Consider the following 13,245-nt stretch of genomic DNA (forward strand, 5'->3'; position numbering starts at 1 on the left):
GCTTTTTCCTTTTTGATTTTTCAAGACAGGGTCTCACTAGGTAGCCCAGGCTGGCCTGGAACTTGCCATCCTCCTGCTTTTCTATTGCTCCTTTGGGCTCTCCCATCACCTTTGATCCCTTCTAAGTGAGACTGGTCAAGGGGAAGAAAGATAAATGTGAAATCAGGAAGTTATTCTAGCATTTGAGGGAGGAAAAGCAAAGACCGATAGTGAAAATGAAGACAGAAGACATCTTTCTCTAAGTACACACTTCTTGCATGAAAGATTTAATGTGCTCCACATAAAAAGACAGAAGCTGTAGAATTCAGCCAGCTAGTTTGGAAATAAAGTAGAATATTAAAATAGATTGCAGTCATTCCTCAGAGTCTGTTGAGGATTAGTTCCAGGACCCTCCTCCAACACCAGAATCTGCAGATGCTCAAGTCTCTTATAGAAAATGGTGTAGGTGTGCCGTTTGCATATGACCTACACATCCTCCATTTACTTTAAATTATCTCTAGATTATTTGTAATACCTGATACAATGTAAATGCTATGTAAATAGTCACTATACTGTATCCTTTAGGGTAAGGACAGGGGAAAAAAATCTGTATGTGTTCAGTACAGATAAAACCCCAGCCCCCAGGTATTTCTGATCTGAGATTGGTTAAGTCCACAGATGAGGGTAAGGAGGACAGTGGACTTTCACTTAAGGACCAGAACTATAGGTTACTGTGAGCCTCTCATTGGGGCATTGGCCAGGCAGATTTCTGTTTCCTTCCAGGTGACATTACATGTTAACATGACCAGCTAATTTTCTGTTTGTTTCTTAGTTTGACATCAACAACCAGATCCAGTTCTGATGCTCTGCAGGGGCGGTATGCAGCTCCTGAACTGGAGGTAAGTTCATTTTCTTTTCTTGTCCTGCTTCAACACAAGACTCATTTCCCATGAAGGCCTTTTGTGTTTGTGTGTTTATCAGTCTGCACTCCATGATCCTGTTTTTTTTCTGCCTGGGGAAGAATAAGATTTTTGTATAGAAAAAGAAATGTCCTGTATATACTGTGGGATTAAAGTGAATGAACCAATTGTTGCATTTCCTCCAACAATGTTGGCTGTCCCCACCAGAGGCTTGGGTAACCTTGTCAGGCTCTACCTTGCTCTTTCCTTAGGTCATAATAAGAGTATGGATGTTTCTTGTTTGGTTTGTTTGTTTGTTTGTTTGTTTTTAACTTCTAGTCTTTTCATCTGTTTTATATCCACCCGTCCATACACAGAATATCTATGAGGTTATGCAACAGCTGTTCTGAAGGAAGAGAGAAAGACAGAGAAGGGAAGGAACTGTACGTACTCCATGCAGACACTGTGCCAAACATGTTTGATACATTGACTGCCTTAATCGTATATCAGTTCCATCAGGTGGGCAAGTCATTGGGTGAAGAATTATGAATAGTAGATACATTGGTGACCGTTTGCCTGCAAGTGCAAAGCATCAGAACAGTCCACAGCTGCTATGTGGGGCTCTTGATGGAACATGTACCATAGTCAGAAAGGTTAGTGAGATAGAGACAATCAGGAAAAGATTTAGCCCTGATCCAAAAATAAAAGTTAAGACAGGCTTCTATTTGCCAGGATATGGTCCCAGAGTCTTATTCTTGACCCTGTTGCCCAGGGGCTCAGCTGCTGTCCTCTGGTCCCTGCTGCTGGCCTTGCCTGGCACTCAGCCATTGGCTGCATTCTAATGATTTCTGTAAGTGGAAGAGCTGAGTGTCTGTCCAGATACAGGCTCTTGACTCTGCAGCTGCATGTCTAGGGATGGTCTTTCCTGCACCTGACCCAGAGATAGTGGACCATTATGAAGGCTTGTCACTCTGCCAGCATCATTTACCAGCTCTTTTTGTCACTTAGAGGAGAAAACTGTGCTGGGATTTGAATAGGTTGTACAGAAGAGAATGGGCTCTAGAAAGTAGGCGTTTGTTCTCAACACTGACTGGGTGGCCACCTGCTGTGGTTGGACCTTTATGGTTTCAATGTCCCTATTGTGTACAGAGAGTTTAAGTTCAAAGAACAGCAAATCTCTAGGTTAGATTTAAGAAAGAATGTTGTTCTTACTTGGAGGGGAAACCCAGTGTTTTCCTTTAAGCCTGTGGGTTTGCTCTCCTGCATCATTTTTCACAGGATACACCTTTGAAAGGACTGATGTTTTCTAGTGGTAACTTAAGCTTCAAAAGAACTAGGACCTCAGCTTACTGTGTCTTGGGCCCACTGCATGAATTAGTGAATCATACATTGCATCACATGATCCAAGGCCTGTCAAGGATAGGGTGCCCCTATTACAAGTTTCCTTGCCATGGAGAAAGGAAACAAGCGCTTGGCCTGGAGCTGTACAAATGGGACGAAGGCTTAAGCTCCCTCATCCTTGGTCCTGCCTCTCTGTTTTTTGCAGTTCACGTATCTTCTGCTAGGAAATAGCAAGAACCCAATGCCTCCCAGACTGGTACACATTGTGCTTTTTACTCTTTATCAGTGTTTCTGCAATCATGTATTCATTTTTCACAACTTCATTTCTTTTCATGAAGATTATCATTTTGAATAAGTAAGAAATACAATATGAAATTCAAAAAGCACTATCCCTCAGAGGCAAGCATCCCATCCATCCATGTTTGCGGCTGATTCAGCAGACTGACTATTTTGTTTGTTGTTTAATTATCTTGGTTTTTCCATGTGCTTTGTTTTTTCTTACTCTGTGTATTTCATTTTCCTTTAATCATTAATCCAAGGTATACTCTTTGGTGATTGTCTTTGATTAAGATATCAGACACATCACATCTTCCAATGCTGAGATTCTCTGCAGGGGCACTGTTGCTCTCAGAAATGTTCTTCATCATTACCTGGCCTCTCCCTTCACCACTCCTTTTTTTCCTTTGTTATACTGGGGTTTGAACTCAAGGCCTCACACTTTACTAGGCAGGTGCTCTACTATTTGAACCACACTGCTGGCTCCGGCAGTCTGATTTTAATAAGAAATTCCTTCATGTCCCATTTCAGATTCTGTCAGCTCCAGCATGTCACGTGTTGTGAATCCTGGACACAATGGATGGGGGTCTCCATCCTGCATTTGGGTCCCAACTCTGTCATTGAGCTAATTTGGTGACTTCAGGAGAGCTATTTAACCTGCCTGACTCAGTTTCTTCAGCTGTGAACAGGAGCCTAATCCTGGCCTCAGAAGTTGAAGAGGATTTGATGAGGTGGCCTGTAAAGCAGAGCCACAGAAGGGAGTGAGGAGAGTACATCCTTGTCATTCACTGTAGTTTCAGGTTGAGTCTTCCAGAATGAAAACAGAGGCAGCATGGTTATTAGTGGAGGGAGGAGCAGAAGGGGAAGGGGCAGAATTGGGAAGAAGGTGAACTTAAAGGGCAGTGCAGGCTGGACAAACCTCACTAACTCCAGGGGTTGTTCCAGAACATAGGCGATCCCTCAGAGTGTACCCAGGTGGTCCTAACGGCTGGGCCTTTTTACACTTTTTACACATGGTCTGTCATTCAATGGGTGTACCCAAGAAGGTCTTGCCTTTGGGTGGGGTGGCTCTGGAGCTGAGCAGAGCCTATAAAGAAAGGAGCAGAAATCTGGAGGTTTTGCTTCCAGCGATCACAGTAATTGCAGTAAGCACCAGGTTCTTTTAAGGGTACTTAAGTGACACATCTTTGCCCGTGGTATTCTCTGTCACCAGCATTTGGGAAAGAACAGATGCTTGGTCACACTTTTTGAGTATGTAGGTTAGGGCAGCTCCAACCATTCTCCCCACAAAAAGCCAAAGAGCTTTACTGATGTAGAAATAGGAAACAGAAAACAGGCATCTAACTCTGTTGCTTTTGCTCCCCCAGGTAGCTCGGTGTTGTTTTTGCTTTGGTCCTGATGGAGAGGGTAAGTGGAGCACTTTCACTCTGGACCCTGCAGATGGTAACTGTCACTTGTAGGCATTTGGGATGCAGACACTGATAACTTAAATGGCAAGGGGAAATTTGGTTTACTGTTTATATACTTTTCTCATTCTCCCTCAAGGGTAGCTGGGTTTTGTTAGCTCGTGCTGGTGTTTTGGCAAGGGAAAAATCACTTTACATTGTGGCTCATATTGAAGTTAAATTGCACTGTGAATTTGGAAAAGCAGATTTTTTTTTTCTTTTACAATACTGGGGTTTGAACTCAGGGCTTGTACTTTGTTAGATAGGGCGCTATCCCTTGAGTCACACTTCCAATCCTTTTGCTTTAGTTATTTTTTGGATAGGGTCTCGTGAATTTGTCCCAGGCCAGCCTGGACCAGGGTCCTCCTACCTGTGCCTGTCACATAGCTGGGATCACAAGTGCACACACCACACCCTGCTTATTGATTGTCGGGACTGGCCTTGGACCACAGTCTTCCTAAGTAGCTAGAACTAGAGATAGGAGCCACTGCACCTGACTGGATGTTTTAGTTGGTTTTTTTTTTTAGGAATGATTTAGAAAATAGTGAGGTTCAGTGCCTCATTTTGGGGACATTTCTTTCCTTCAGCTTATTTTTCTTCTTGGAAAGAAAAAGTCCAGGGACTAGAGAACTCTTGGGCTACTCTCTCACTTTCTGCTAAGGTTCTAATGTGTTTTATGTCTTCAAGGGCTCTTTCTTCTGCCCTGCTAAATTAAGCATAGCAATTTATCCTTCAAGGGAGTTCCTGCGGTGGTGTGGTGGTTTGGTGCTCATGATACAGGTAGAAGTTGCCTGAGGGTACAAATGGCATTTGACATCTTTTCTACTCAGCAGCAGCCTCCAGGAGTGCAGTGAGCAAGTGTTGTGCTGGTGAAGGGGTGAGCGTGCATGTGTTCACTCACTGAACTTGGGTTCCCTTTGTAATTCACAGACACCGAAGATCAGCAGAACGTGAAAGAGGGACCGAGGGTCATTTACGATGAGAAGAAAGGCACTGTCTACAGCTACTCCTATTTCCACTTTGTGTTCTTGTTGGCCTCCCTCTATGTGATGATGACCGTGACCAACTGGTTCCAGTGAGTGACCCTTTTGGGTTTCTTTGGTGGTCCTGGAGGTTGAACTCAGTGCCTTGCACTTGCTCGGCAGGTGCTCTACAGATTAAGCCGTACCCCAGCCCCACATTTGATTCTTTTAAGAATCAAGTTCAGTGCTGTTCTTTAAATCGCCAAGACACAGAGCCAGTCTCCTCAAGTCAGCTAAACTCTGCAAGTCTCACCACACTTTCATCCTTCATAGCCCAGTTTGAAGCTCTTACTGCTAGACTGGCATCCTTTGTACTCTGTCATTGGTGGTGCTCAAGAAGCAGAAGCTTGCTGGAGGTATAGCTCAGTGGTAGAGTGCACACTTAGTATACGAGAGGCCCTGGGTTCAATCCCCAGCATCTAGAAACAAAATGAAACAAAAAAGGAAAGGAAAAGAAAGGTTACCTTCATATGGAAAACATAGTAATTAGAGGGGGACAAAAAGGAATCTTTTTTTAAAGAGAAAGCACCACCCTCTTTTTTTTTTTTTTTTTTTTTCAGTTTTCCTACTTCAGATTTTGTATGAATCTTTTTTTCCATTTTTGAAGTTAACAGTACCTAAATTACCAGACTTTCCCTGCCCCTATGTGGAAATTCATACTATTTGTACAGATCCAAAGTTTCAGTTTGTTTGAGTATAACTTAGGATAGACAGTGTGGCTCATTGCTGGCTTTTTTTTTTTTTTTTTTTTTTACTATTTGAACTCAGGGCCTCACGTTTGCTAAGCAGATTCTCTGTCACTTGAGTTACTCTGCCAGCCCGCTTTTGTGTTGGGCATTTTCTATGTTTTCCAGACAGGGTCTCACAAGCTATTTGCCTAGGCTGGCCTCAAATCGTGATTCAGCTGATCTCTGCCTGCCGAATAGCTAGGATTATAGACGTAAGCTCCTAGTGCCCAGCTCTCTATTGGCTTTTATTCAGTAGATGCTCAGGTGAATCCAAGGTGTCACACTGTTATTAGTGGCAGTGCTTGTAATCAAGTGGGAGAGATAGACCATGATCCAGCACATCAGATAGTGATGGGCACTGGGGAGAAAAATGAAATGAGGCAAAGGAATAGGAGTACCAGTGGGGTGGGGCTGGTAGTTTCAATCCCAATGATTGGAAAAGACTTCTTTGAGATTCTTCCTGAACCTCTTCCAGAAGGAGGAGTTGGGGAGAGAACTTTCAATGCTTCCCAGTGATGCTTTAGGAATTCCTAGGGAATTTTGGGACAGGAAGTGTGAGAAAGGATGGAGGGAGCTATAATCACAAAGGTAGACACTAACAAATGTTGGTTGAGGATATAGAGAAGTTGGAACCCTCTTGCATACTGGTAAGAATGCAAAATGAAACCATATTGGAAATTAGTTTGGCAGCTTTTTTTTTTTTTGTGGTACTGCGGTTTTGAACTCAGGCCCTTGTACTTGCTAGGCAGGGACGCTACCACTTGAGCCACTTTGCCAGCCCAGTTTGGCAGTTTCTTAATTGGTTAAATGTAGAATTACAATACGGTCCAGCAATTCTACTCCTAAGCATATACCCAAGACAAAAAGAAAACTATGTTCATATAAAAATTGTATACAAATGTGCATGGTGGCATAATTCATAACTGACAAAAATTCCTACACAACCCACTGATAAATGGATAAATAAAATGTGCTATATCTATACAATGAAACATTATTTAGCAATAAAATGGAATGAATTGCAGGTTGAGTATCCCTAATCTAGAAATCCAAAGTGCTCTAAAATCTGACATGACCCTTAAAAAGTTTCCCACTTTGGCAAATTTCAGATTTTGGACTTACTCAGCTGGTAACATCTATGTAAATATTCCAAAATCTGAAAAAAGTTGGAAAGACTTCTTGTCCCAAGCATTTCAGATAAGGGATGCTCACCCTGTACTGATAGATGCTACAGTGTGCTAAGTAAAAAACGCCGGTCAAAGGAGGTCACATATCTATACACAATGGAATTTTATGCAGCCATGAAGAAGAACGAAATGTTATCATTCGCTGGTAAATGGATGGAATTGGAGAACATCATTCTGAGCGAGGTTAGCCTGGCCCAAAAGACCAAAAATCGTATGTTCTCCCTCATATGTGGACATTAGATCAAGGGCAAACACAGCAAGGGGATTGGACTTTGAGCACATGATAAAAGCGAGAGCACACAAGGAAGGGGTGAGGATAGGTAAGACACCTAAAAAATTAGCTAGCATTTGTTGCCCTTAACGCAGAGAAACTAAAGCAGATAACCTTAAAAGCAACTGAGGCCAATAGGAAAAGGGGACCAGGAACTAGAGAAAAGGTGAGATCAAAAAGAATTAACCTAGAAGGTAACACACAGACACAGGAAATTAATGTGAGTCAACTCCCTGTATAGCTATCCTTATCTCAACCAGCAAAAACCCTTGTTCCTCCCTATTATTGCTTATACTCTCTCTACAACAAAATTAGAAATAAAGGCAAAATAGTTTCTGCTGGGTATCGAGGGGATAGGGGGAGAGGGAGGGGGTGGAGTGGGTGGTAAGGGAGGGGGTGGGGGCGGGGGCAGGGGGGAGAAATGACCCAAGCCTTGTATGCACATATGAATAATAAAAAAAGAAAAACAAAGGAGGTCACATGATTACAATTATATGACCTGGCTCACAAAAGGCAGATCCATACAGACAGGAAGTAGATTGATGAATGCTAAGTCATGGGCGACAGTGGGAATGCAGGGGTAGTAGCTAAGGGATGCAGGAGGTCTAGAGAGATGAGAGTGTTCTAAAACTGGTTGTGATGGTTGTACAAGCCTGTGAATATAGTAAAAATCATCGAATTGTACATTTGAAATGGGTGTAAATTGTATTGCCATTGAGTTGTTAAAAGAAAAAAGACTTGTCAGGGCAGGAAGAAGGAAAGCACTTAGTAACAGAGAGAGGGACCATTCCCCCATTTTCTTTCTGCTCTGACCATAACTGGCTGTCCTTTTTCCAACAGCTATGAAAGTGCCAGCATTGAAACCTTCTTCAGCGGAAGCTGGTCCATCTTCTGGGTCAAGATGGCCTCCTGCTGGGTGTGTGTGCTGTTGTACCTGTGGACGTTGCTGGCACCCCTCTGCTGTCCCTCTCGGCAGTTTTCCGTGTGAAGATGTCAGCAGGCCCCTTGGATCAGTGGGCCTGCACCCTGAAAGGGTGTCCTTTGAACAAGTGTGCCAGGAGTTTGAGCAGCAACTGGCACCCTGTGAAAAGCTGAGCACCCTAGGCTCTCTTAAGTGGGTCTGAAAAAGCTTTCAGGAAACAGAAAATCTCTGGATTAGCTTTTAAATTTAGAAGTTCAAAAAGATACTTCCAGTTTGACACAAGGGAATTGAGATTTTCAACCAAACTGATCGGGTGATATATGTATTTTCATGTCTCTCCTTAATTATTAGGTAGTAGTTATATTACTGTCTTCCTTGGATGTGTTTTTACCAAAACAAAGTTTGTTCCAAATCTTGTCACAAGGATAAAAGTTACCTTGTCATTTTCATTCTTGTTATTAAAAAAAACAAAAACGAAAACATTGTATAGGCTCACGCCTATAATCCTAGCTACTTAGGAGGCGAAGATCAGGAAGATCATTGTTTGAGGCCAGCCTGGGCAAATGGTTTGTGAGACCCCATCTCCAAAATAACCAGAACAAAATGGACTGGAGGTGTGGATCAAGCACCAGAGTGTGCTATGTCAGCCCAAGCCCTGAGTTCAAACTCTGGTCCCACAGACAGACAAACAAACAAATAAAAGTACCATGCAAAATCTTGAGTCCCCAGCTCCTGAGAGAATCCAGACCCCTTTTACTCACTTCACCTCCTAGAGCCTCATCTCCAGAGGGCTCCTACCCACAGCTCCTGGTATTTATAGGGTACAAGAGAAAGCGCCTGCCTCTAAATTTACTTTCAGTAAATTCAGCTGCTTCCTCCTGTCCCCCCCAGTATTTCCCTTTGAGGTTGTGATGCTGGGAATTACAGCCTTCCCTCTCTGTCCTCACTTTGCCCTGAAGCCCCTTATCCTGGGGGAGGGGGGTGGTTCAGCATCTTTGTAATAATGTGAAAAGCACAATTTGCCTTCATGGCCCTGTGATCCCCACCATATCACTACTTGATCCACGTTACTGCAATAAGTATGGCGCTTATTTGTGGTGTTGGTGTCATTATGGAACAGTACTCATTACTTAGGTTGTATTCTTTGCCTCAACAATGGAGGGCTATAGTTCTGCCTTCTTTGTGCCATTAATAATAATACTGTAAGGACTTTATCAGAACATTACTTCTTGGCTGAAGCCTGTGGCACACACCCCTCTTTTAGGTGTTAAGGTCATCCACTCAGGAGGAACTGAGGCCCTTGAACTTGTGCAAGCAAAAGCTTTTGCTTCCAGCATTTGCAATGTGACCACACCATTAATAGTCATTATGCTTTCCTTGGAGGAGATGTGCTGAGGTGCATATCCCCAACAGGGCTGGCCCGACATACCTGTTAGACAGCAGTGTGAGAGACTAAATATACATAGAAGAAAAGTAGGCTGGTTGAGGGCATTTAGTTAAGTCATACACAGCATCCACGGGAGTTTCCAAAATGCATACCTGCAGAGTAATACAAGATGCACATCTCACTGTTGATGCCCTTGGTCAGGGAAGAGATTTACTTAGTGGAAAGTCTGTTACAGACCCTGATGGAGATGCATGAGGATGTTCCTGTTAGTTTGTCATGCAGGGTAGGACTCCTCTTGAGCTCTCTGGAAGACTCAGCCTAGACAAGTTTTCTGTGCCCATCTGTGTAAGTTGGGCAGAACTGGGTCCCACGTAAGCCTGGCTCTCATGTGCCAAGATGCTTGTGGGAGAAATTGGTCAAGTTCTTCATCCCTCCTCACTCCTTTTCCTTCCTGCCAAGAATTCCAAGGGAGAGGGGAGTGAAAACAGGTCAATTCCTTTGAGAATTTGCCTTATTTACAGATTTTGAGATTCAGTCTTAAGGCACTCAGTGTGTGCATGTGTGCAGTTTGTCAACTTTATCCGTTTTTTCTTTTTGTAGGGCAGAAGTTCTTTGTATTAGCAGTCCAATGACACATCCAGAGTCAAAAAAGGATTAGCTGTGTGTTAACCCTGAGATACCCTACTTAAGCCGGTGGGAGTGTGAGCTCCATGAACTGGGGCTGTTTCAGACAGAGGGGCTGCGTGTGGCAGCTTCCTGGCAGAGGCCACTGTGGTACCTGGTGCAGTGACAACGGGGTTCTGGGGAGCTGAGGTCCCCTTTAGGAAACACTGTGAGAAGAAGATGAAGGAGAGCCTGGGTGGTGGTGTGAGCAGTGTTACTCTGTTTTCCTCCTGCCAGGGTCCAGTAGAGGCTGGGTTTGGCAGCCAGCTGGAATGACTTCAGAACTGGCCCTCACACCAGGTCAAGGTCTAGCTCACAAAGGCCACACATTCCTTGGCTCACCTTTTTTGGCCCCTTTCCTCTGCAGAAAGCAGCTCAGAGAAATGCAAACAAGAGGACAGTGCCAGTGGCAGCTCCTTGTAGCTTCCTTCCTTCTTAGCCAGCCCAGCCACCCTCCTTTTCCAGCTGATTAAGTCCGGGTCTGTAGTATGCAGTTCCCTTCCGAAGGGAGGTGTGACACAGGAGGAAGTGTTACGGTCACTCACATTGTCACTCACATTTTCACTCTCGGCTCACTTTGGCAAGGTTATTGTGTAGTTCAAAGCGACGTGGCTGTACTCTGAGGGCTGAGAAAATGTAGTAAGACGTTGACTTTAATTATTAATTACAATTATTACTCAAACAATTCTCAGGTGATGAGTCAACATTCATAGGTTTGAGAAACCTACCTTTTGTGCTAATGGGACTTAAGAAACTGGAAAACTGTGCCAATTGCTTTGAGTTAACAATAGTGTTAATTTGATTAACTCGCTGATGTCTTTTTTTTTTTTATAAATAATAATAGATCTTTGCTTCTACAAGTTTTTGTATCTAATTGTAAAAGTGCATTCCCTGAAGCTGCTGGTCAGACTCCTTTAGCAATGAAAACTGAAGATTTTTAAAAATTGTGTGTATTTGTGCTCCCTCTGTGCTATGCATCTCACCTGGGAAGTTCTTCCCTCTTTTTTTCATGAGTAAAACACTCAAGGGGGCGGGATTCTTATGAGCGTGTCATTGTACTTAGACATGTCACCTGACTGAAAACCAGACACTATTTTCTATCCTAGCCTTCAGAAAACCTACCATGCCGTTACCAGGTGGAGCTTTCTTGGTTTTGTTCTCACAGTTTCTCGGGAGATTGTCGGAGGAATTGTTTGTAAGAGATATTTGATTTCTTTTCTGGTTTATAAAGTAGCAGGTGTAGGTGGGTGGGGGTGGAAGGGTAGGGTATCACAACTTTGGGATTCTGTTTCCCTTAAGGAATGGCCGGCAGAGTTCCCACTTACAGCATTGTGTATTTCCACTTCCTCACAGGACCCTTCCTTAGGAATGAGCTCCATGTAGTGTTAACTTCCCCCTCCCAAATTGTTACTTTCTGCCAGACTGTTTTCCACCATTGGTGCTTCATGTTACCCTGCAAAGGGGATTCCAGAGCCTGTATTTAAGCTTCCTGGGTTTTTTTGGTTTTTTTTCTTCCTTAATTTTTTTGCCTTTCTAAATAGTATTTCGTTTTTGTGTGTTCTTACGTCCTAAACCTTTTGGAAGTGAAAGAGGGCTTCACTTCATAACCAGTAAGGGTCTGACCTTGAGCTGAGGCCTTGAAAACCCCAGAACACTGAGCCCTCCTCCATCAGGACAATGCGGTAGACTTTGGCTCGTGGAATTCTCTGTAGGATTCTCTGTAACTTCCTGAGTTTTGCAGATATGGGCTCTCTAAAGTTGAAGTTGCGATTTCATGGGACAGAGAGCTGCTAATACAGACCCTAGACATTGCGCTCTCTCTCTCTCTCATTTTTTCCTCAGTAAATCATTCACAGAGACGGTCATTTTGAAAAGTTGAAATATTTGACTTTTACCAAAGAGATATTATTTTTAGTTTTTATTTTAAAGCAAAATCTTTTCAGATAAAACACCCGGGGAAGGGCATACTGTGTATGTTCAAGTCCACTTTGATGGGAGTTTAATCATACTCATAAGGTGAAAACGATGGAAGAATTCTTTAAGGTAATCCTTTGGGATAAAGGATTCTGGGAAATTCTCTCAGGTAAAGAAATCTTACAGCAGATGCATAATATATGTCTTGAGAGCTATTTATAAGAAACTTAAGAGGATTGTTTTTGTTTTCCTTTATTAAAGATTTAAGATTTTTTACTACAAAAATTTTATAGTCATAACTGTTAATTTTTTACTTTTCTGAAACAATCTGTAGCCAAATTTTGTGGTTACATTTTGCTGTATTAGAATTTGAAAATGCAATTATGTGTGGTAAGTCTACTATGTGAAATCTATGAAGGTCTCTGATAAGGTTAGATTTTGCTAACTTTTTAAATAGTTATTTTTCCCCTTTAGCCACAGAGCCAATTATGGATTCGTATTTGAGGTTTTTTTAATTGCTAATTTTTCTATAAAACAGCTGAAGTTGACCAGTCTTTTCCTATGTTAAAAACTCAAAACTTGTTAACTCTGAACTTTAATAAAGTGTAAAATTGAAAACCATGGTCTTCTTTCCCTTTCTGAGAGGTGCATATATAATGTAAGCCCTGCAGTTAGTGTCTTCCAAAGATTCTGCCTTCAGACATCAATCAGGTCTCCTTTAAGCATTGAAGTGTTTGTGCTGATTTTTAATATCGACAAATAAAAATTGTATAATTTTATGGTATCCAATATGATGCTTTGAAATACAGATATACTCTAGAATAGCTAAACTAAGCTAATTGGAATATATTAGTTTTTAATGGGGAGAACACTTAAAATGTAACCTTTTTGTATTAACTGTAGTCACCATGTTGCATAGCAGCTCTTGAACTTCTAACTAAAATTTTGTGTCCTTGGACTTACATCACCAACCCCCCCAGCCCTTGTTAACCACAATTCTGCTCTGCTTCTATGACTTTGATTTTCTTTTTCTTCTTTTTTTTGCTGGGGATTGAACCCAGGACCTCATGCATGCTGGTACAATGCCACTGAGCCACAACCCAAGTTTGACTTTAAAATTTCGTATATAAGTAAATTCATGCAGTATTGTCTCCCTCTGCCTGCCTGGCTTTTCTCAATAATGTCCCCCAGGTTCATACAAGTTGTTGCAT

General features: G+C 42.4%; 1 protein-coding gene across 4 annotated transcripts in view; it reads left to right on the forward strand.

Annotated features, from left to right (window-relative positions):
• Serinc5 (serine incorporator 5) overlaps positions 1-12,652 on the forward strand; it is a 98,613-nt gene extending 85,961 nt beyond the window's left edge. For all 4 annotated transcript variants that reach the window (XM_074077216.1, XM_074077218.1, XM_074077215.1 and 1 more), the window contains exons 9-12: positions 812-878; positions 3,863-3,902; positions 4,871-5,015; positions 7,989-12,652. In XM_074077216.1, coding sequence (XP_073933317.1) covers positions 812-878; positions 3,863-3,902; positions 4,871-5,015; positions 7,989-8,136 — 400 coding nt within the window. In that variant the 3' untranslated portion in view covers positions 8,137-12,652. The remainder of the gene's footprint in view (positions 1-811; positions 879-3,862; positions 3,903-4,870; positions 5,016-7,988) is intronic.
• The last annotated feature ends 593 nt before the right edge of the window (positions 12,653-13,245 follow it).

This window comes from Castor canadensis, chromosome 6 (genome assembly GCF_047511655.1).
Source record: "Castor canadensis chromosome 6, mCasCan1.hap1v2, whole genome shotgun sequence".
NCBI lineage: Eukaryota > Metazoa > Chordata > Mammalia > Rodentia > Castoridae > Castor > Castor canadensis.